Source organism: Macrobrachium rosenbergii, chromosome 12 (assembly GCF_040412425.1).
Source record: "Macrobrachium rosenbergii isolate ZJJX-2024 chromosome 12, ASM4041242v1, whole genome shotgun sequence".
Lineage (NCBI taxonomy): Eukaryota > Metazoa > Arthropoda > Malacostraca > Decapoda > Palaemonidae > Macrobrachium > Macrobrachium rosenbergii.
This window is the reverse complement of record NC_089752.1, coordinates 13,918,695-13,943,000: the sequence shown is the minus strand read 5'-3', so window position 1 is coordinate 13,943,000 and position 24,306 is coordinate 13,918,695. Positions and strand designations below refer to the sequence as shown.

The window sequence follows — 24,306 nt, the reverse complement described above, 5'->3', positions numbered from 1 at the left end:
CTTCACATTCTTGACTATTCAGCCTTTTATTCACAAGCTTGAATATTCAGCCTTTTCTTCGCAGTCTTGAATATTCAGCCTTTTCTTCATGTTCTTGGATATTCAGCCTTTTCTTCACATTCTTAGATATTCAGTCTTCTTCACTTTCTTGACTAATCAGCCTTTTCTTCACAAGCTTGAATATTCAACCCTTTCTTCACATTCTTGAATATTCAGCCTTTTCTTCACATTCTTAAATATTCACCTTTTCTTAATATTCTTGAATATTGTCTTTTCAATCTTTTTAATACTCAGCTTTTTCTTCACATTCTCCTTCAAGTTCTCTGTTTTCCTATTTATTTTTTTTCAAGCAGAAAATTCTTTCTTCTGCTTCATCTGTTCTTATTTTTGTGGTGTCATTTGCCCGTTTGTTTTCTGACTGTTGTAACTGAGACATTATCAAAGAAAAGAAGAGGGCAAAGAAATTTAAAAATTCAGTTAATATTCTTCCACGCTGGAGATTCAATCGCATATTATCTTATAATTCAATAAGTACAAATTCAATTAAATTCTAGCGAAATTTCCCACAATCTAATTTTACAGATTTTCTGGATCCATAAATTCTCCAGTTCCGTTGGCTATGAAATTAACCAAAAATCTTTTACAATGATCACCACACTACAAAATAAAAATTGACTTTTCAGATATGTTTTGAAATTTAAGCTGTGCAACAACCCAGCATATATATATATATATATATATATATATATATATATATATATATAAATATATATATATATACAGTATATATATATATATATATATATACATACCAGATATATATGTATATATACACACATATATATAGATAAATGGATACATGAGACAGATACATACATACATACATATACATATTTATATATACATGCATATATATATATATATATATATATATATATATATATATCACATATATATATAGATAAATAAACAGATACACAGATACCCGGTACATACATACACATACATACATATACATTATATATATATTTATAAATATATACGGTATGTTTACATATGTGTATATATATACATACTGTATATATACACAAATATTAAGCCACAAGTGTCATTGAATACCCATTTCATTATACCATGGGAATAGCTTGCCTTCTGCATCAGGATGCGAACCGATGCCAGCTTTAGACACAACAACAGATAGTGATTTAGACCAATGCCATATCTCTTGATGGCCCAGTGGTCTATCGCTGGTTTTTGAAGCAGGCATCTGCTCGCATCCTGTCGCCGAGGAAACACTTATCATTTATAATTCCTCATGGGTGTAATTTATTCCCATGGTATGGTATAGTGAGCTGGATATTCAGCATTTGTGAGTTAATATTCGTGAATATAAAAAATGTCACACGTGTATGCAAACAATATATATATATATATATATATATATATATATATATATATATATATATATATATATATATATATATATGTGTGTGTGTGTGTGGGTGTGTGTTTGTATGTGGGTGTATATATACATATGTGTATATATTTGCATATTATATACACATATACATTCACATACGTATATGTGTATATATATAACATTATATATATAAATTTATATACATACATATATGTATATATTTCTTTCCTAAGAGAAAACTACAGTAGTCAGTCATATCCACAGGCCATATGCATTAACTCCTGAATCGACAATGACCCACTTCTGCAGAAGATTTCCAGAAGCTGTTCATTTTCTTACCTACACCAGGTGAGGGAGCAAAGTCTAATTCATTAAATTTCGGCTGTCGTTGGCGTTTGAACCTACATTTAACGGATGACTTCAACAGGAAAAAACTGTTAACGAGTTGTTAAGTAAGCCCTTGGAATCGGAAATGGGCCCTAGAACGCCTTATGGGCCATACGACGACTTATGAGTTCCTACATTGACGCCAGTGGGAGTTATTTATTTTCCTTGGCCGTACCTACGGGGGGAAAATTTACAGTAAATGAGCCGGTCGCCGCCATAGGAAGATTATCGGTAAATATTCAATTGTGGAACGGTACTGCATATATTTGCAACTAAATCTAATAGATTTTTTGTTAAACTCTCTCTCCATATATATGAAGCCTATATTATATATACTGTATATATATATATATATATATATATATATATATATATATATATATATATATATATATATATAGGCCTATGGAGAGAATGGAGAGAGAGAGAGAGAGAGAGAGAAGAGAGAGAGAGAGAGAGAGAGAGAGAGAGAGAGAGTTTAGCAAAATCCATTGAACTGTAGTTTGCAAATAAATACATGATGCCCTTCCACAATTGAATATTTACCGATAATCTTCCTATGGCGGCGACTGGTTCATTTACTGTAAATTTTCCCGCCATAGGTAAGGCCCAGGAAAACAAACAACTCCCATTAGGGTCAATGTATGTATGTATATACAGTATATGTATGTATGTATATATATATATATATATATATATATATATATATATATATATAATCGTCATTATCATCACTAACAGTAATAAAAGTGTTTATAATAGTAGCAAGATCTGAATTAATATTATGCACGATGAGTGTGAAATCATCCATTTTGCACTGATAATTTATCCGAACAAAAGATAAAAATACTCACTGCAAAAATGTTGATGACAATAATGACTATAAATAATAAACTTTCGCTGTAAGTAGTGTAGGCTATTTACCGAATGCGGTCAGAGCAGTGTAGACTATTGCTCTATACCGCAATAATCTCTACAGAGTCTTAAAAGAATCTTAGGAGATCTCGACAATTCTAATCTCTGAGAATTATATGACTCTACAGAATATGTTTGAGGCAGCTTCCAGTTCATAATTGGTTTGACGAGTTGTCATGAATCAAAATATTCTAAGCAAAATTTAAATTACTACAGAAAAATTATGCACTCTAGGCAGACAGAAATTCATAAGTATAGAACGAAAAAGCTGATATTGGTAGGGAGTCGGCGAAGGATCTGGGTAAATGAGAACCAAAATATTCCAGAAAATCGGGAGCAAATGCTTTCAATATAATCACACGAATCTGGAACTGGAAACATCAGTGATCAGTTTTGAATAATGATAGTAATAATAATGGAGAAATCTAATACCATATTGTCTTACTGAATGATATTTCAAATTTCTGAACTGGTAATTTTGGCTATTTTAATGTTTCGCAGGTATACAACTGAGGCTTTTACTTCTTCATAGTAAATTTGCGTTATCATAAAGTGTTTATTGAAATTAATAATAATAATAATAATAATAATAATAATAATAATAATAATAATAATAATAATAATAATAATAATAATAATAATAATAATAATAATAATAATAATAATAAATAAATAAATAAATAAATAAATAAATAAAGAACGAAAGAAAGAAAGAAAGAAACATGAACATAATTGTTTTGGAAACCTCATTAGCAAGAATTGTCGTTCTCTGAAATGGTCATGAAAGGTATTTAGCTCTTTGTTACTTTAGTTACTATTTATTTCTTTCTCAATAAGTGCATTATAAAGTTATAAAAGCACATGGCAATCAAATCTTATGTAACGTTGACGCTTGTGTGAAGTTTATAAACTTACGCGCAACAAACCTCAAGAGGCCCAAAAGCCTACAGAATGTCTCTCTCTCTCTCTCTCTCTCTCTCTCTCTTAGAAGCAGGCCACTTCACGGTTTGACATTTTCAAGCAAAACTTCGCCATGTATCGTAACCTTCATGACCTTTGTGCTTTAACTTTACAATTTATCGCCGAAAACGCATTATACCTCTTCCCTGGTTTTCAACAAAGTCAGGTCTTTGCTTGCATCGTGTCAAGCACAAACAACGTCATTTGATTCTTTCTATCTTCTGTAAGCTTCTAAGAGTTGTACTTTTATATCACGCTTGGTTACGACCGGTTATAACAGGGGTGGAAATATGAACGATTGATCGTTTTATTCTTTATTGGAATTTTCTTTTACTGAGGATTTTAAATTGCCACAAACTCCTGTCACTTTCATGAGTTACATCTATTCCTCGTTTGCATAAAGTAGAAGCAACATGTAGACATAATTTCTGAGCCCAATACTTGGGCCGAGGTCAGAGGTTTACACCAAGCCCCTAATATTCACTTTCATATTACTGAGTTCACTTACCGGCTGCCCCACTGAGAAAGAGCTCGTGCTGGCATATAGTCTACTCAATCCAAAATAACACATCTCCAACTTCTTTTATAAGCCACTCTTCATTCACTGTCCTGCTGGGGTCATACTGACACTTCCTCTATCAGGCGGTTGAAACACCCACAGGCAACCTCTTCCCACATTTACCCTGCAGAAATCGGTAATCCCACACGGTCTGGTTCAGAAGTCGTTCTTTGGGTCTACCACTAAACTTTGGAATTCTCTTCTTTCTCTCTTTCTTTCTTTACATCTTCAGCTGAAAACCCATGACAGGATCAACAGACCATAAATCCAAGTGTGCTCCAAAGGAAAATTAGCCAGAGAGAGACAAGTTATAGGAAAAGGTGATAAATAAATAAATTTGAGGGGATACCAAGGCCGATACACTTGCATACAGGAATCGTAAACATAAATCTAGAATGAATTTGCTTCTCGCATAAAACATTAGGAGGTCAGAAGATTCCACAACTACACAAAGCAAACTATTCCACATTTTGGTTGTAGCCAAAATAAAACTCCTAGCAAACTGAGTACTATTAAACCTGATAGTAGAAAACGACAAAATAGCTAGGTCCTTTGTCTTCTGGGTCTTAACACCTTTCATCCCTCCTCCCTGATTGAACTACACCTTTCATCTCGGTTTCTTCTGGTCTGGGGTAGATAAAAAGACTTGTTTATCAGTCTCATTAGCGCTTGCATTTACCATGCACACACATACGAGCAAACGCACCTACGTACTGAAAGTATGCAGCAGGGATGAAGAATGATATTCAAGTTAACTGACTGAATATGCTATAAAATCGGTGAGCTTTATCCCACCACTATGAGCTCAGAGTTTTAAAATGTATTGCATCTTTTACCCTAAAAATAACTGTAGATCCTTGACGTGTATGTGTATGTATATGTATGTATGTATGTATTATATATACACATTATATCTACATATATATGTATGTGTATATATGTATATATATATATATAAACACATAGATATACATATACACAGAGTATGATTCTCGTGAGTGACAGTTTACTTACAAACAGGAATCTGTCACAACACATTGGCTAGGAAGATGATGATCTCAATCTTTTTTCTGTGCCGAATGAATTTGTGCATTAAATTGGGGAAATGTGTCAAGGCCTTTGGCCTGAAAGGTTCTGTATACTGTTTTTGTACCTCGGAGAACTTGGAAAGTATAGCAGGTAAATAGAATAAGTAGGATGGGGAGAGAGAGAGAGAGAGAGAGAGAGAGAGAGAGAGAGAGATTCTGATCAAAAGCCTTATCTGTCCAAATAAAGAGGACAGGATAAAGAGAACCAAACTGCAAAGGCACATGGTATATGTATGTATGTAGGCTACTGTATGTGGCCTATGTTATATATCCATGTGTGAGTGTATGTATCAACAACTACAACATCCCATTACCTCCTCTATTTCCTCACACGTTTTGGATATGTTTATCATTAAAATCCTATGAATCTAGATGAGATATCTGTAGATTAGGAAGCCTTTTTCTCTCCGCGGATGAATTCGGACCCACCCACGCCACTTAGGCTTGACTGGGTTTACCACTTAGCCCACAATGCTCCCATGGAGCCCATCCCAACCATCGAAACAAGGTTTTTAAGGCTATATATATATATATATATATATATATATATATATATATATATATATATATATATATATATATATATATATGCATATATAATATGTATAATATATATATATATATATATATATATATATATATAATATATATATAATATATATATATATATATATATATATAATATATAATGCGTGAGTATGTGTGAATTTTAGCATCATCGCGACATGTTATATACAGACATTACGCTAAAAATGTTTAATATCGATTCAGCTTCTTCAGGAATATCACGAAACGGGAATTATAAGTGATAAATGGTTTGGCACCTAAGAGACCATTTATCACTTATAGGCTAATATCCCCTTCGGTGATATTCCCGAAAAACAAGTTAAGTATACCTTAGTTTTACCTGGCCACTGAGCTGATTAACAACTCTTCTAGGGCTGGATATTCCCGAAGTAACGTGAATTGGATATTAAGTGATGTTTGTAGCTTAATGTTTGTGTGTGTGTTACTTTCGACTGGTGTATGTAAGTTTTTAATAGCTGCAAAGACCTCTTGCTTTCTCGATTTCACCGCATTTTTGGATACCCTTATCACTACAAGCCTTCGATTAAGAAAAATTTGGTGGAGTACAACAAACAGTCAAATCTGAGAGAGAGAGAGAGAGAGAGAGAGAGAGAGAGAGAGAGAGAGAGAGAGAGAGAGAGAGAGACTAATGGATGAGTAAATGCTTTCATGACAACGCCTACTATTGCTCGGCAAGAAGAAAATGGAGGCGGAAATTTATGGCCAAAAGTTCCTAATTGTGTCAAATATGGTATCACTTAGATCATAGGTTATTAAGAGAGGTGGACTGATTTCATCACTCGAGAAACAAGCTATGCGGGAACTTTTAAAAACAGTAAATCTCGATTGTAAATCAAATGCTTTCAATTCGCAATGATATCGTCATTTGTGATGCTAGGACCTTACAGTTTTTCAACTGAAGCTAATTCTATGTATTATGCCTAAGTAAAAGTTTTTGAAAATGGTTTATTGGGATTTTAAATAATTGCAAAAATGTGCAATTATTTTTTATCTGCTCGAATTTTCCAATGTACGCACTAAAATGTGTTTTAGCATATTTCTTATTGGATAAAATTCCCAAGATATAGTTTGCATTATTGCCTTGTGCTTTTTACACAGTTGTATGGTAAATATATTAAAACAGTTTGCTCTACAACGCCCTTATTATTTTTTTTTTTTTTTGAGTATGTTAAAATAACCCTAACAAATAAGTGAATAATGATTAATGGCAAAGATAACGGTGATTAATGAGATAATCCAGAAACCTTATAATTCCGCACACAACGTATAAGCAGTAATAGAGTATATATATATTAATAATAATCATAATAAACTTGTGGATAACGATTAATGATGAAGATAATGGCGATTTATACATGAAAAATAATCAATAATGGATGAAACGGCATGGCAAAATGGCAAAATATAGTTTTACTCACCAATATTTGAAAAGCTCTTTTGTTTGTTATTTTTATAATACAGTGGCCAGTTGCATTACTCCATAGACAGGCATGAGACTCCAACAAGTAGGGGTGGCCGGCAGTATTGGTAAGACTGCACCATAAATTTGTTTGCAGTAGGCCTATGCCGAGCTTACAGACGAAAGCATGGTATGGTCTGCTTTGACCATTGCGAAAAAGAACCTTTTTTTTTTTTTTTTTTTTTAATAGTGTGCCTTTTGTTCTTGTTCAAGGAGAGAGACCTCCGTTCCAGCCCGCCTCCCATCGACAAGAGCTCTCGTGAGCCGCCCCGAGGTGTCGTAGGCATCCTCCTTCACAGTGCATAAACTGAAAATCTTGTAACATTGTAAATTCACCTCAGCAAGGTCAAGCTGGCTGACATCCGTCCAATCAAGGCATTTTTCGTACAGTGCCCTGATGCTGAGAGACTCCAATTATTGCCGGTTCGGGTGTGTTGAAGTTGCTGGAACAAACTGGCAGTTGTACGTTCACGGACGCACTGTTATTTTCCTGGAGTCGGGATTCGTGCCCCTTAGGTCATTTATTGTTGTCCCTTCTTCAGACAACATTTCCAAAACAACTCGGGTCCTAATAGTTTTTACTGCATGAATGGAGGGGAAGGCAGCTCTCCTGGTTGCTATTTCCTTGCCCTTGAAGGTAACAGAGTGGCTCAATGTCCACTTCTTGCTTTTTCCATTCTTTTTCTCTTACTGACGGGTGCCTTAGGGTTTAAGGTACTATAATGAATCTTCACATTACAGAATGACAAATGGGCAGCTCTATGACCACGAGCCCAATATGGCATAACGTCAGCGTACTCATAAAAAACAACAGCATTGCTTTCTTCGGCCTTAGATATCTTTAAACGTAAGCTATCTGCAAATTGTAATCCCCCTTGAACAGTATGTCTAGGAGATCACATCAATCACTTCATCCCCAACTTTGGAAAGACAATTGTTTTGCAGTTGCAAAGGGAACCGACCTGCTTGGCTGGAACTATTTTCTTGGCATCAATCTTCTTAACAAAGCTTTGGTAGGGCCACCCAATGTCTTTTGGCCTTTTAGCAGTATCTGTAGTCCATGCTTCTGGTCTACTAACGCCATTTTCCTTTTTAGGGCTGTACCGGGGCCTAGTTGCACTCACTTTGGCCTTTGACTTCTCCTGCATTCCTGTTTCTTTTTTCCATCTTGCTGTCCAACCACTCGCACTCCTTTTCACTGTCTTAACGTTGAATGGCTCAAATTGCCCTAGTACTTGTCTTTATAGCCTAAAAAATTAAATCAATAATTCACACTCTGCATCACTAGGCCTATTACTGTTATAAGGATTCACCCGCTCGTCATTTGTTGTCAATGTCACCATAATCATTAATTAATATAACGCGGCTATGGGCCCGAGCATTTTCCCCTTTTACAATTCTAGCCTTCCCTTTACTTTTTCCCTATCCTATCTTCACTTTGATAACACTGCTTTCCTCCTTACACCTCACCTACTATGACACAGCCTCGCCTAATAACAACACTATTACAAAGATCTATTACCGGAAAAAGCACACAGTCATCACTGTCACGAAGATTTGTTACCGGAAAAAGCTCACAATCATCACTGTCACGAAGATCTGTTACCGGGAAAGGCTCATAATCAGCACTATCACCATCATCTCATTACAAATCATCATCCAAAATCGCATTACCTTTGACACACCCTAGAGGCCACCGAAAGCAGAGCACACTTTCTTTATGCTCTATGTTTACGCTATTCAGGGAGGGCACGGCCTCATCGAACACTTCCATGGAATTTACGTTGTCTAAAGCCATTATAGCGGGAATAATACCACTTGTTGCTTCAAATTACCGTCGATATTACCAATAACAATGTTTGTTTGCGGAGCAATCTCACGTGTGCAACGAATACTCCGAGAGCGTTGATTGGCTCTCCTGCCGCTCGGCCTAGAACATTAGTAACCACGATACGAATCTTGTATAACGGCACTCCCGAACCATGGTTCGTAGATTACCTGACCAGCTACATGGAGTACATTTAAAAATCACAAAACCTTGAACATGAAAAAGCAGAGCAATGCAGTGTACACGATATATTTATATAAATATGACGCAATGAGGACGGGTAAATTAGTTTATAATGTTTAGGGTATGTCATACAGGAAAGCATTAGAAGAGCTTAGGATTTGTATTTTAATAATTAAATCCGTCACTCACTCATACTGTTGGCTTCTATGGCCTAGTTACGATTCACAGTCGGTCGCACCAGACTCATTAGATCTTTTTTTAAAGTTTCATTAACGACTGGTTCTTGTAACGGTCGTTTAATCCTACGTTCAATCCTCATCTGTATTTGAGGGACAGAAGGTGTTGCCCTTCTTTTCTAAACACTGGTTATAAAAAAAAAAATGTGTATTAGGCCTATGCTCATATGGACAGCCAAGATATCTTAAATAGCAACGATTTCTGGTAATCATTGGTGGTTACCCACCAACTGCTGATCAAACCCGATGCTACTCAGCTTCAATGATAGCGAGAGTAACGGTTTTGCAAACGTGTCCCTACCTGATATTTTTTGAATGGGTAATTAGTTTTAAAAACTCGTCCTAAATAATCTACTCAAACAGGTAATTGCGTTCAGAATTGCTTTTCTAAATAGCAGTTGGTATGTAGGTAATCATAGCAGTATTTCTTCTGTTGGTAAGCCTACTTAATATTCATTTGTTATATAGGTTATCTCCACGCTGAACCCTCCCCTTTTATCCGGAGCTTGGACTGACATTAGCCTGTAAACTATCACACTACTACAGAAAGAAAACTTCAGCATTTGTTCAAAACATTTGAAATGGCTTACTTACAGCATAAGGCAAATACACGCTTCTGTTACAATCATCTAAATATAACAATCAGTACAATCCATTTCAATTACCTCTTGCCTTTTAAGGTGTTCCTCTTTTAGAAATATTAAGGAGGAAATTCTCAGAAATGTTAGGGTAAAAATTTCAAATTTCTGTAAACCAGTAGTCATCAGAGACACAGAGAACTTATTTACTTAAATAATAAATTTATTTTCTATTGAGTATGATCGTCAGTACTTATAAGTAACAATAATCATAATGTGGAGAACAATGGGAAACAGCAATAACAGCAGTGCAAATTCTTGCAAGTAGAATATAAATAAATATTTTGTTATCAAGTATTTTCACATTAGAAATGCTCAGTTATAACTATTTAAATCATCTGCAGAGTTCCATAATTATATTGCCAGGCTGACGTTATTAAAATTAATATTTTAAAATGTTATACAATTAATACAAATACATAGTATGAATGAGAGTAACGAATTTTTATTGAAGAGAAAACTATTTTCAGAATAAGAATTTAGTAATTCTATCGGAATATCAAGTATTTCATTCATCTGACTATTTCAATTTTTAATTTGACTCTTATTTACTTTTCTGGAACGATACGAAATCATTTATATAGATGTATATAGATAGAAAGGTAGGCAACCCAATTTCACACTTTGTCTAATGCTCCAGAAAAAAAAAAACATTAAGACAAGAAAGAAGAAACATACTGTTATCTAACCGAGAAGATCAAAATCTGGGAAGAGGTGGGATGACGGGTGTTGTGCAGTCGGGCCAGGCTCCTTGAAACAGCCCCAACTTTCCGAATCATTTATGCTTGGAAATATCGGTTTCAAGATTTTTTTTTTTTTTTTGTGGTGGTGAAATACATCAAACACTAGATATGAAAAACAACGTACTTTTCAATTCCATTTACATATCATGCTTCTGTGGTTGTATTTGAACTCAGTGAACTTTCTCCTCAACTATCCTTGCTTTTAGGTGTCATTGAGAACGAGGCAGAGTGCCAGCTTATTCTGTTTTCGTAAATTACTCTTTTATTCATGGAGAGTTAACAAACAAACTAGTACTACCGCTAATACTATCATTATTGTTATAGCAATCCCACACACTGTTATGCTCATTTTCCTCCGCACTTTGACGTGGGATAACAGAAGTAATTAATAAGCCAGAGATTCGAAGTTGGCAAAACTGTAAGACTACAACAGGGAGCGAAAGGTTCGAAGCATCACTTGTGGCTACATTATTATTATCACCAACATTTTCGTGTTTGCTGATGCATTTGCCATAGCTCCTATTATTATCACTGTCATTTATTTTCGAACAGGGCTGACAGACAATTAATTACCTTGCCGAGCAAAGCAAGCTTCCACAACAATAATAAATAGATAGATAAAATAGGAAGAAAGAGTAAGAGCCAAGAGAACAGAAGTGTGTGTTTTCGCATGTTTCTATTTATTTTATAGACTGCGTAATCTATTTTGGCCGATTTTGAAAGAGCCTTTTGCTTCTTTCTTTAAATGTTATGTTTTCTTGTGAAGGCTGTTGATAAGACTGATAAAAAGAATGATTAACGAGAGAGAGAGAGAGAGAGAGAGAGAGAGAGAGAGAGATAGAAAATAGAGGGTGAAGTAGACAGATATAGAAAAGTAGATAAACAGAAAGTCACGCTCACACAAGAAAAGAGAGAGAGAGAGAGAGAGAGAGAGAGAGAGAGAGAGAGAGAGAGAGAGAGAGAGAACAGATCAAATAACTTCATTTCGCATTACATTGTTGTGTACAGAGGGCAACACCAACCAGGATCACAGAGCTTGAGGAAAAATCCGGTTCATACCGGATTGTTCCAGTTTCACTTTTTTTCACTTTTCAATGATTCTTCGGTATTTCAACTTTATATTTTCGGCTTTTTATTTACAAATATCTGTTTCTTTCCCTTTATTTCATATTTAGTTTTCTGTAAAAGAAAACTATTGTGCCAGCTTTGTCTGTCCATCTGCACTTTATTCAGTCCGCCCTCAGATCTTAAAAACTACTGAGGCTAGAGGGCTGCAAATTGGTATGTTAATCAACCACCCTCCAATCATCAAACATACCAAATTGCAGTCCTCTAGCCTCAGTAGTTTGTATTTAAGTTGAGGTTAAAGTTAGCCATAATCGTGCGTCTGGCAAATATATAGGATAGGCCACCACCGGGCCGTGGGTAAAGTTTCATATAGCATTATACCGAGACCAGCGAAAGATAGGTCTGTTTTCGATGGCCTTGATCACGGTCTAGGTATAGGCCTTGATTATACGCTGTAGCGGCTGTACAGAAAACTCGACTGCGCCGAAGAAACTTCAGCGCACTTTTTACTTGTTCACTTTTCCTTTCACTAGACTTTCTCTTTTTACTTATTTTACTGTGTATGTTTTATTGGTATTACTATTAGTGTTCCCTATCTATCGTTGTGTATTTACGGTTTATTCGTAATTTATTGTATGGCCACTTATTGTTTTTTTTTTTATGACTAACTTCTGAAGCTGTGCAAAATCAAAAGAGCAAAAACAGCGTAAAACATAAATTTCACAAAGCGGATTTAGTTGTGTTAATAATTTTTACAGTTACGTTAGCTTCTTTCGAAAAGCAAAGCTCCTGTTTTTTGTTTAAAAAAACTTAAAAACAGTTCATTGTCACTGACTCCGCCATGAAGTGTATACTCTGAAATCTTTACTGAGACCTGCCACAAATCATAGCGGTCCGATGGAAGTTGCATAACACACCCAACAGTATGTAAGTCGTGTTTTTAACTCCTGAATCCCATTACTTTTAATCCCTCATACAGATTCATACAAAAAACAAGAAAAAATGCGCCGAAGTTTCTTCGGAGCAATTTAATTTTCTGTACAGCCGGTACAGCGTATAACCAAGGCCACCGAAAATAGATCTATCTTTCGGTGGTCTCGGTATAATGCTGTATGAGCCGCGGCCCGTGAAATTTTAACCAAGGGCCTGTGGTGGCCTATCCTATATCGTTGCCAGAAGCGCGATTAAGGTTAACTTTAACCTTAAATAAAATAAAAACTACTAAGGCTTGAGAGCTGCAACTTGGTACGTTTGAGGATTGGAGGGTGGATGATCAACATACCAATTTGCAGCCCTCTAGCCCCAGTGGTTTTTAAGCTCTGAGGGCGGACAAAAAAAAAGTGCGGACAGAATAAATTGCAGACGGACAGACAAAGCCGGCACAGTAGTAGAAAACTAAAAAAGCTACAGTATTTATAAAAAAAAAAAAAGGTCAATTTTGGCACTTGCATTTCGCAAAATTCAAGCATGCACATTTATGTATATTATTTGTACGAACGTAGAAAAAAAATAAACGCATACGGTCATGCATTTGTGCAAACTTCAGTCGGGTCCTTGAAAACTACAGGCTCCAATATAGACATACTAAATATATATATATATATATATATATATATATATATATATATATATATATATATATATATATATATATATATATGTGTGTGTGTGTGTGTGTGTGTGTGTGTGTGTGTGTGTGTGTGTGTGTATGAATACATATACTGTATATGTGTATACATATATACATATATATGTATATATATAGCAGTCTTTTTCATTATCCGACATTTTCATCACTTCATTGATTATTACAAATCACTGTGTACCTTGCCATCAAATCTTCCGTTTTTTTTTATCATATGTTTTTAGCTCTACTTTACAGTATATTTGGGTGATCGAACTTTCATCTCTGCAGTTATTAACACAGTCTCACGCCCCCAAATAACATCTTTAGACGTTGTTTTGATTGACAATTGTTGGGTAAATGCCGTAATAAAAATCATATTCAAATTAAGCAAGTAAAAAATGCGCCGAAGTTTCTTCGGCGCAATCGAGTTTTCTGTACTGCCGTTACAACGTACAACCAAGGCCACCGAAAAGAAATCTATCTTTCGTTGGTCTTGGTATAATGCTGTATGAGCCGCGGTCAATGAAACTTTATCCACGACCCGGGGTGACTCTCCTATATCGTTGCCAGAAGCACGATTATGGCTAACTTTAACCTTAAATAAAATGAAAACTACTGAGGCTGCAGGGCTGCGATTTGGTATGTTTGATGATCGGAGGATGGATGATCAACATACCAATTTGCAGCCCTCTACTTCAGTAGTTTTTAAGATCTGAGGGCGGACAGAAAAAATGCGGACGGACAGACAAAGCCGGCACAACAGTTTTCTTTTACAGAAAACTAAAACTATTTTGAACTTTTTATATGAAGAGTATTTGAAGTAGCAAATATCAATTTACCTTTAGGTTTTCTTTCTTGTTTTGCGTTTTTCATATCCCTATGACCTCTATTTCAAGAGGCCTCTGTAACACTCCCTCAGAGTCACACCTCTTCTCATGCAAGTTAAGGTTAGGCTATAGAGTAATATGACACTCGTTCTTCAAACCTTCATGATGAAAAATATTTTTTTTTTTCTGTGTATAACAGAAAGTCTACTGGTAATGAACTCCACGTTTAGAATTTTGTCATCCAGCTCCTCTCTTATATGGCTATCATTTTAGACAGCAAATGCATGCTTGTGTTGCAGAAAGATACGCCTCAGAATATCAGACAATATCTTTACGTTTCCGTTTGAAGAGATACGGCTGCCATTTAAGTTATTTGTAATTGGAAGGTATATTATTTACAAGAGTTGAGAGAAGGGGTCACACTGAGCCCCAAGAAAACCAATGAAGTGAGTGGGTGACCATTTGCCATTCCGGATAGAAGCTAGGATGCCTAATTGATTCCGCCACAGGGAGCATACGCAATCAATCAACCAATTATCTGTATTGCTCAATATTCCAAGTCCTTCCCATGGACAGACCGAATATTTAAACATCGTTTCCACTTAAGGGACTGGAATTCCGGAGAAATTTAATGAAGGAATTTCAAGCCAACAATATAGCCCGGGAACACTAGATTCAAGTTAGGTGCGACGACGAAAAACTATTGGCGGAAGCTGATTGCAATTGCACAGAGAAACTTTTGAATGTACCTGTATGTATGTATGTATGTATATATATATATATATATGTTTGTGTGTGTATGTATGTATACACACACACGCATATATATATATATATATATTATATATATATATATATATATATATATATATATATATATATATATATATATATATATATATATATATATATAGACACATGTATATGTGTGTGTGAGCGAGTTCAGTTTCGGTCCGGTCCTTTTGTCTGCCGCCAGCAATGACTTTGCTGCGGCCAATGGCAGCAACTTCATTGTTACAGCACCACGATAATTATGTATCAAGCCGCTTAGTAGAGAGTTTCGAGGTCTTATGTACAAACGTCCTACACTATAGACAATCTTCTTCAATAAAGTATGGAGGACTGCAACGACTCCGACAACTCACTCTTCTTCTACCACACGTCTAATGACAATGTTTATCATCTTTCCTGATACATTCACGGAACTAAATAAAGTTTTGAGTGACAGCTTTTTCCTGGGTTCACTTTCAGACCAACACTTCCCTTAACTACATTAGGCAGTGGTAATTCAAAAATATGTTTAAAGGTGAACTTAGGTTTCTTTCAAAAATATCATTGTCACACCTTGAGATATAATTTGGTCAGAAATCGAACCACCGAAGTATAGAAAATTGAATTTTTGCACAGAAGTCTTGAAACTCCTGGTATGAATTTTACCAGGAATGTACGCATGGCAAAAGTGCATTGGCAACCATATTGGTTGCTTTACCTTTTAGCTGATCAAAATGATAAAAAAAAAATTTACGGGAACTGATTTCCCACATTACTGACGTTACAGAAAGATTATCCCAAATCAGTTTCATGTATTGTGGGGACCATGTAGGGAGCTCACAGATACAGCAAAAGATCTCATTGGTTATTTTGACTCAAATCGCTCCAAAGTATTTCCGTGTAAAAACTCGGGTTTTAATTTTTTTTCACGTTTGCAACCCAGTATTCCTGGGCTACTGTTCCTTAGTGACTTCGACGCCTATGTGTTTAAGAGATGGTGTTACATTACTTTAAAATGCCTGTACCGTTCCATGGTTTTTGGTGGGGGGAGAGCCTAATGCTGCTGCTGACGTATTCATATTCTGTAAGCAAGTTTGTTGATTTGTCTTATCTATTGATTGATTTATTCATTTTATCGGTTACTTTCTCCTTTCTGTTTTCTAAATTTCTTCACTTTCATTCATTAGGAAACTTGCTTCGGTAATTATTGATAATAATAAACAAGTAAAAAATGCGCCGAAGTTTCTCCGGCGCAATCGAGTTTTCTGTACCAGCGTATAATGCTGTGTGAAACTCTTAACCACGGCCCATGAAACTTTCAGCCACGGCCCAGTGGTGGCCTGTGTTGTTGGCACCTATAGCGGTGCCAGACGCACGATCACGGCCAACTTTATCCTTAAATAAATCAAAAACTACTGAGGCTAGTTGGCTGCAATTTGCTATGTTAGATGATTGGAGAGTGGCTGATCAACATACCAATTTGCAGCCCTCTAGCCTCAGTAGTTTTTAAGATCTGAGGGAGGACAGAAAACTAAAAAGGACTCTTTAGCTACGTTAGCAGAATTATCAGAAACAAAACTAAGATTTATGATTCGTGAAAAAATTTTTATGCTAGCAACTGCTCTACAAAACTATTATTATTATTATCATTATTATTATTATTATTATTATTATTATTATTATTATTATTATTATTATTATTATTATTATTTCTATACATTCTTATAAAATGCGCCAAAAAACACAAACTTCTTTAAGAAGCTTCCACTGAACAAAGTTCACAAGTAATCACCTCTGCTTGTAGAGTGAAAAAACGAGAATCTCTACAAAATCCCCAACTCAAACGACTGAATGAGATGTGGAGAATCAGTACCAAATGCCCTCATCTAACCAAAATCATCGAAAGGAAAACACAAAATCCTCTTACCTGAGCCCATATGATGGAGGAAGAAGAAAAGTAGGATATCCTTTGCCTGTAGATCCCCCAGTCAGTCATGTTGCAAATGGCACAGAATGCACTCGACCTCCGGAATATATATACGGAGGCTTATGGTTAGTCAAGTAAAATCTAGATATGCCATCTTGACCACGTCATTGGTGATATTTTCACTTAGGTATAGGGCACACAAGTGGGACCCCACCATGTCACACGGACAGGCATGTGAGCGAACTATAGTTTCTCGCAAGGATCCGTTGGTGAAGCTTCTCAGTGAAGACAAGGATACGAGAATCAAGCTGATGTTTCGCCACGTGAGAATGATCAGCAGGTTGAAAATTAACTTTACGATAGTCAAGAGCACTGATACTTATTGTATTACAGTAAATACAAGGACACAAAAACATATATTTGGTATCAAAGTACGCACAAACGTTATAAAACTATACTTTACAAAAAGTCTGCCTTCATCATTTTTCATTTAGTTCGTTGCTTCGCATCGATGCAAAGCAACTCCTTTGCTTGTTTGTAAAGAGAATTAAATCACAATCGGCTGTATGTATGTATGTATGCATGCATGTGTAAAAGACAGCAAAACAGAAAGCTTGTTGTACTAAATTCGAATAATTTATACTGTAACTGTAGTATACTCAACATTACCTTCCTCTGAAACTCACCTTAAAATATTAAGAGTTTATGTCAAGATGGAAACTTGACTCTCTCTCTCTCTCTCTCTCTCTCTCTCTCTCTCTCTCTCTCTCTCTCTCTCTCTCTCTCTTATCATCGTCATCAATAAACTTCGAAGGGGTCCTTATTACAAAGGGATGGCGTGTGCGGGAACAACCAATGGGCATCAAGGATTCAGGAGAGTGGCTACATGGAGGATCCAATGAGGGTGGATGTCCCTCTGGTGCTAAGCAATACCACCTCACAAACGAACTGATAAACTTGGAATGAATCGACATACTCTGTAAATAAAAGACTTGTTAATCCTAACAATAATAACATGAATACCGGGTAATATAGAAATAACATTAGCAATTAGAATCATAATGACTTGTAGACTAATAAATATTCTCCTCTCACTGCTGCATCTTTGACCGTTCTATCTGATTCCACCAAACAAATTCCAGTCCCTCACCTAACCTTTTTAATACTGGACACTGCATTCTACTTGGTGTTCTATGGCATGAACATGCCCTACCATACAAGAGAGTGCACAAGAATCTGCTCAATCATTGTCCAGCCGAAATATTCGCCTATGGGAATTCTTACTCGTGAGAAAGGGAGTCGAGCATAAGGTTAACAACATCCCTCAAATGTGCAACAAACCTGAGGCGTCTTATGTGAATTTAATTCACATATTCTTCTTTGGAATAATTAGCTGTATTTACTGTTTGTAAAAATCTACCGTTGTTGGATGCTTCAAGTCTTTTCTTATCTGATATGCAAACTAGTGCGCCTTTCCCATGAAAAATGACTGGATTATTTGGGTGATCTTGAAATTACGATATACTTATTGCATATGAACTACATAGCATGGCTGTCCATTTACTTGTTGAAAAAACTGACTCTTTGGTCACACACACACACACACACACACACACAAATTAATATATGGATACATGTGGCGTTTTATATTATGGGATTTTGAATGGTTTCTTCTTCTTTTCTTCCCTCGTCCTCTCGCGCTTGGTTACTCTAATGGCTTCTTGGGCATCATGTGACCCATTATCACTTACATTCAGAGGCGAAAGTTTTCCTTCTCACCCTTTATGTTCTATTCGATCTTTGGGACGGCAAAAGGGGATTAGCATCATCATTATTGTGATTAATATCCTCCTTCTATATTTATTGTTATGTATATCTCATTTATTTTTTCCATGTGTTTGCAATTAGTCTCCGGACCATGTTCAAACTATCACAAAATCTTATTATTTTAATATGCAAGATTTAATATAATAATAATAATAATAATAATAATAATAATAATAATAATAATAATAATACTCTTTATTGCGGCTCAGGGCCATATATATGGAAGATACAAATGAACTACACACAATCTAGATACATATAGAAATTTCTTGTCTATTTCCGTCATTTTTGACAGTACAAGTATACTAAGTTAAAAACATTACCACTGGATGACTTCAACTTCATCTTGCAATAGGCGTTGACACTATATCGAAGCGTTTTCTGAGAACCTTCATGCACTGTGGGGCATAACACAGCCCCATCCCAGTAGACTCATAAAGTGCTTGCTGGTGGTGAGTGTCATAGTGTGTGTGTGTGTGTGTGTGTGTGTGTGTGTGTGTGTGTACAGGTTTTCGAATATTACAGAGTGTGTTTGTGCGTGTACAGGTTTTCGAGTGTCACAGTATGTGTGTGTATGTACAGGTTTTCGAATATTACAGAGTGTGTGTGTGTGTGTGTGTGTATAGGTTTTCGAGTGTCACAATTTGTGTGTGTGTGTACAGGTTTTCGACGCATTGCTGATGGGCCTCTTTTGTAGACATGAAGCGACTGATGCCCTGAAAGTTTTCTGCACAGGGGTTTTATTTTTAGATTTGCAGTCGAAGAGTGATTGTGGGAGTGCCTGTTGTCTTTTTTCCTCTAAGGCCACCCGTTATTAGAGGGAGCGGCTTAGCATTGAAAAACATATTATATGCACACACATGTATACATCATACGCAGACTCACCACTAGTAAATGGGGTTCATTCGTAGGCTACACGAGTACTTTCTCATCATAGTCTACCTGCAGAGGGCAAACCAAAGTGCCTCTGGAGCTCATTCTGGAGCCTAATCACGACAGGTAACCTTCTTGTAAGGCTTCCAATGGGTATCCTACGCCATGAGATAATATGCTCAATATAAGTACTTTTAATATTAACGATGATGGCGGAGGTAACAATAAGGGAAGCAGTGATCTGAGCACAATTTAGCCCCGCCGTTTATTTTAATCGCTGCCAGTTCTTGGATTTGAGTATGGAAAATACTTTTGAATTTTAACTGTCATGCATTGCTGGAATACTACCTGTATCACAAAGGCTTACTAGTTGGAATTCAAGCATTATCGCCATTTGAGTTCAAGAACTTTCAGTGAATTCAGGAAAAACCGGTGCTAAAATTATGTCAATGCTAATTTTAATGACATTTATATTCATGATATTTTACTATGGCACAAACATATAGGCTACGAAGTGGACTGGCAAGCTTTTGTATAACAAACTGCCCATTCTGAAAACAGGAAACGAAGGCCAGACGAGTTGAACTGAAAACAGACGTTAGCAGACAGTGATGAAGGCACTTGAAAATAGAATAGAGACAATCAAGCTCGACGCGCGGTTTTCGACAAAGAAACAAACATCGCCCATTGGCTTCCCTTGTTATTCGTGGCATAAAGGCGCTGCTGTAAGGTTAGTCTTCTCATTCTTATTCAAAAACAGCGCTTCAGTACTGCAATCATGGCGTCCTATATGCTAAAATAAGGTTAATTGTCTCACTGTACAGTAACTGTTCTCTTTTATCAGGCTACTGGGCTGGAGTGGATAACACCTAAAGCTATTATCATTATTGATTGCTGGAAAAATCTACACCGTTATGTATCTGATTTACACAAGGAGGTGGTTCGCGATTTTGATCAGACTTTACCAGCCAGATTTGTTTGTTTCTTTAGAGTTCAGTACAGCCTATACTAAGGATCAAACGTGATCCAAGATCCTGTTTTATAGAGCATCTTAGATTTTTATGAATATATATACAGTATATATAATATACATATATTTACATATATTATATATAAGTATATATATATATAAATATATATATATATATATATATATATATATATATATATATATATATATATACATACATACATACATACATACATACATACATACATACATAAGAATACACACACATATATATGTGTGTGTATGTATAAAGAATGAGACCTCTTAGTTTACGGCAGAATTTAGAGTTAATCCCGTAACTGTGAATCGTTCACAGCAATAGATTCAAGGCAGGTTTAAACAACTAAACTTGAAAAAACAAATGACGTCACTGCCTGACGATCAGTTCCCTTGACTCGCGGCAATTTCAGACTTCGAGCAGTGGAGCCAAAGACCTTACTTTTGCAAGACGGCAATGAGCCATTTGGACAAAGCACATCTCCCTTGACCTATACAGGTCTATTCTAAAACCTAGAGCTGAGGAGAGGCAAAAGGACAATGAGTCTCTTCTGTTTTCGCGCTGGCAATGACCTAATCACGTGAATTATATTACGCGGCAAGACATCAAACGGCGTCTGAAGCTAGCAGGGACGATCTGGACGTGCTAATTAATTATATGCTATGTGCTGTTCAATAATTAACCTAAATATCTTTTTTTTTTCGAAACATTCCCGAAAATATTAACCTGTGGCCAAGACCAGAAGACAGGTTTCGGGTGTGCTTCCGGCAACACCTCAAAGCTTGACTTAATTCCTGCATTTCATATTCTCAATAAATGGACCGTCTGTGTCATACGTTTTCAATAACTAACCTGGGTACCTTTTTGATTTCCTCGTAACGCTGTGCTATATTGTTGTAGCGTCTATTCATAATCCGTGCCCTCCATCTGTGATGTAACCGTCAAGGTAATAGTTAGGATGCTGTTGTCTTAAACAGCGGACGTTGGCATCTAATTTGACGTTCCTTTATTTCGTTGTTGGATCTCCGCCACAGACCTCGGAAAGCTGTCATTACTCCACCTGAAGCAAATAAAGCGAAAAAGAAAATGAAATCATGCATGTTATTGAAAAATTCTGTTCTTCTCGTCTCTCGTATTGTAAACTCAAATCGTCTTCCGTAGGCGAGTTACCGCCACCTGAAACTCACGAACTGAGAATCATTACTTTACAATCAATATACTCTGCTCCGAATCGACACCACAATATGCATCGACTGAAGGACAAATCTACGACTCTGCCATATCAGCTTTTATATCTGTGCCAGTCACTGGTCGGGAAAAAAGAGGGCTGGGCGTTGAGTTAAATGAAACGTGTAGTAAACCTCAGCGCTCTGGGACAAGTGACAATCAATCCAAAAAGTCTCAAAAGCCAGCAATCAAGTAAGAGTAAGAAACAGTTGTCTGCAGCTAGGAAAATTGCCGATTCTAATCGAGATTGATGTACCCTTTCTGGCCAAATCTTTTGGTTTCTGGCCTATCACTCAGAGAAGAAGAAAATGAAGCTGTAAATGAAGGCGGGATGACGAAAAGGGAGAAGAGGAGGACAAGGGTAATAGAAAATTAAGGCGAAACTACCACGAGTTTTTAATACTTACGTAGAATATGACAGGCATAAGGTGACATATGTGTGCCATTGTCGTCCTGGGTTTAAGTTATATTTTATTTCTTTATTGAGATTATGGCAAATATTCGGCAACAAGATTAACATACTGTATATTTGTCCACCCTCTAGGTACGCTTGCCTCATTTTGGTGCATAGCCAAAGGTTACTCTGAAATGTTTTACTCAACTATTTTTCCTTCCTTTTTCGCCGACTATCCCTTCATTTTCAACATTTTTCTTTTCTTTGTTGTCTTTTCTTTCAGTATCTCCATGAAAGATCCCACTACATGTAGCTTCCACAACGGACCTTAAGCACATATCACTCCCGCCTGCAAAAGTCAAACGCGTTTTCTTATATACAACGTTAGAGTCGTCATATACCTTGGCAAGACATGTGCATTGTCATCGTTTTCTTTTTATTGTAATTATTCTGTTATTACTTTTGGCCTCGTGATCAGTCTTAACCGGTTTTCTTTCGATCTTTCTGCACTAGACAAGTCGAGAAAAAAAATCGCCAAAATGGCAAACTTGGCATAGCCTGAAAATTCTCCTCTCAGTGGCAGCCCAGAGCCAAGTTCTCGACGCAAAAGGACTTTTTCCGAAAACACATTACACATTTACGCTCAGCATAAGCATATTGCCTTCACGCATTCACATGTCGTTCTCAAGCCTAGCTGGGTGCTGATCCTACGGAGACTGGGAAGCACTTGCACTTTTTTTTTCCCCTTTAATGTAATTCTTGACATCTTTGCCATCAGCAGAACTATTTCTCTGTAGATGGTTTGCTATAAATGTGCCATTTTTGAGTGCATGAATGCGATCTTCTCTAAGCACTGTGGAATCTTGAAGCTTATTATTGTTATTATCATTATTATTACTTCAGCCTTGTTGGTTCTGATGCTGTATTTGCAGTGGTAGCAGAAACGTGGATATTAGTATAGCGGTTAAGTATATCTTAGTTTTACAGACCACTGAGCTGATTAACAGCCTCCTAGGGCTGGCCCGGGAAGGATCAGACTTATTTTACGTGGCTAAGAACTTTACTTAGCAACGGACCTACACTCATTGTGAATGGCACCACATTATAGCGAGAAATGAATTTCTATCACCAGAAATAATTCCTAACTCTTCATCAGCCGGCCGGAGAATCGAACTCCGGCCCAGCGAGTGCCGGTCCACAGCTCTACCGACTCATCCAACGAAGAGCTTATTAGTATAGTGGTAATAGTAATATTAAGAGCACGGTTAGTGATGGCATTAATACTTGTAGCAGCAGCATTCACGATCATTTGCTCACTTCAGATAAAAAGCTTACCGAAGAAACACTCAAAACACTCCAAAGCCAAGATAAATCCTACCGAATAGCTGCTCTCAGATGAAAGTCGAATGGAATGGCGCGTTCTAGTCTCTTAATTTGTTGCGGCGCCGTTCTCGGTTACCAAAGCAGAGTAGTTTTTTCTCCACAGATTTAGGGATAGTGTTTTTTGTGTAACGTTGGGTTTGGTCAGTAATGGGAGAGGTGACCACCATTTTATCACAATCATTGTACTCTCAGCCCCATCTCAATAACCAATTAGAAACTCGCAACAAACTCTGGCACTCTGGTGTCAGGGCCAGTGGATCGCAATGAGCCCCCAAAACACATGGTGGTAAGTGATCCATTTTTATGTGTATATTCTCACTTTCTTAGTAATTCGTCGGAATATCGTAGTAAGAAATTCTCTGCTTAATAAA

The 24,306-nt window shown here is 36.5% G+C and overlaps 1 protein-coding gene across 4 annotated transcripts in view; it reads right to left on the bottom strand.

Moving 5' to 3' along the window:
• LOC136844406 (glutaminase liver isoform, mitochondrial-like) overlaps positions 1–24,306 on the bottom strand; it is a 90,222-nt gene that overhangs the window by 54,587 nt on the left and 11,329 nt on the right. The window contains exon 2 of one of the 4 annotated variants that reach the window (XM_067113550.1): positions 21,792–21,991. In XM_067113550.1, coding sequence (XP_066969651.1) covers positions 21,792–21,842 — 51 coding nt within the window. In that variant the 5' untranslated portion in view covers positions 21,843–21,991. Of the gene's footprint in view, positions 1–7,335; positions 9,297–21,791; positions 21,992–24,306 lie in introns of those variants that run through there. The other 3 variants (XM_067113549.1, XM_067113560.1, XM_067113565.1) reach the window with 3 other exon arrangements.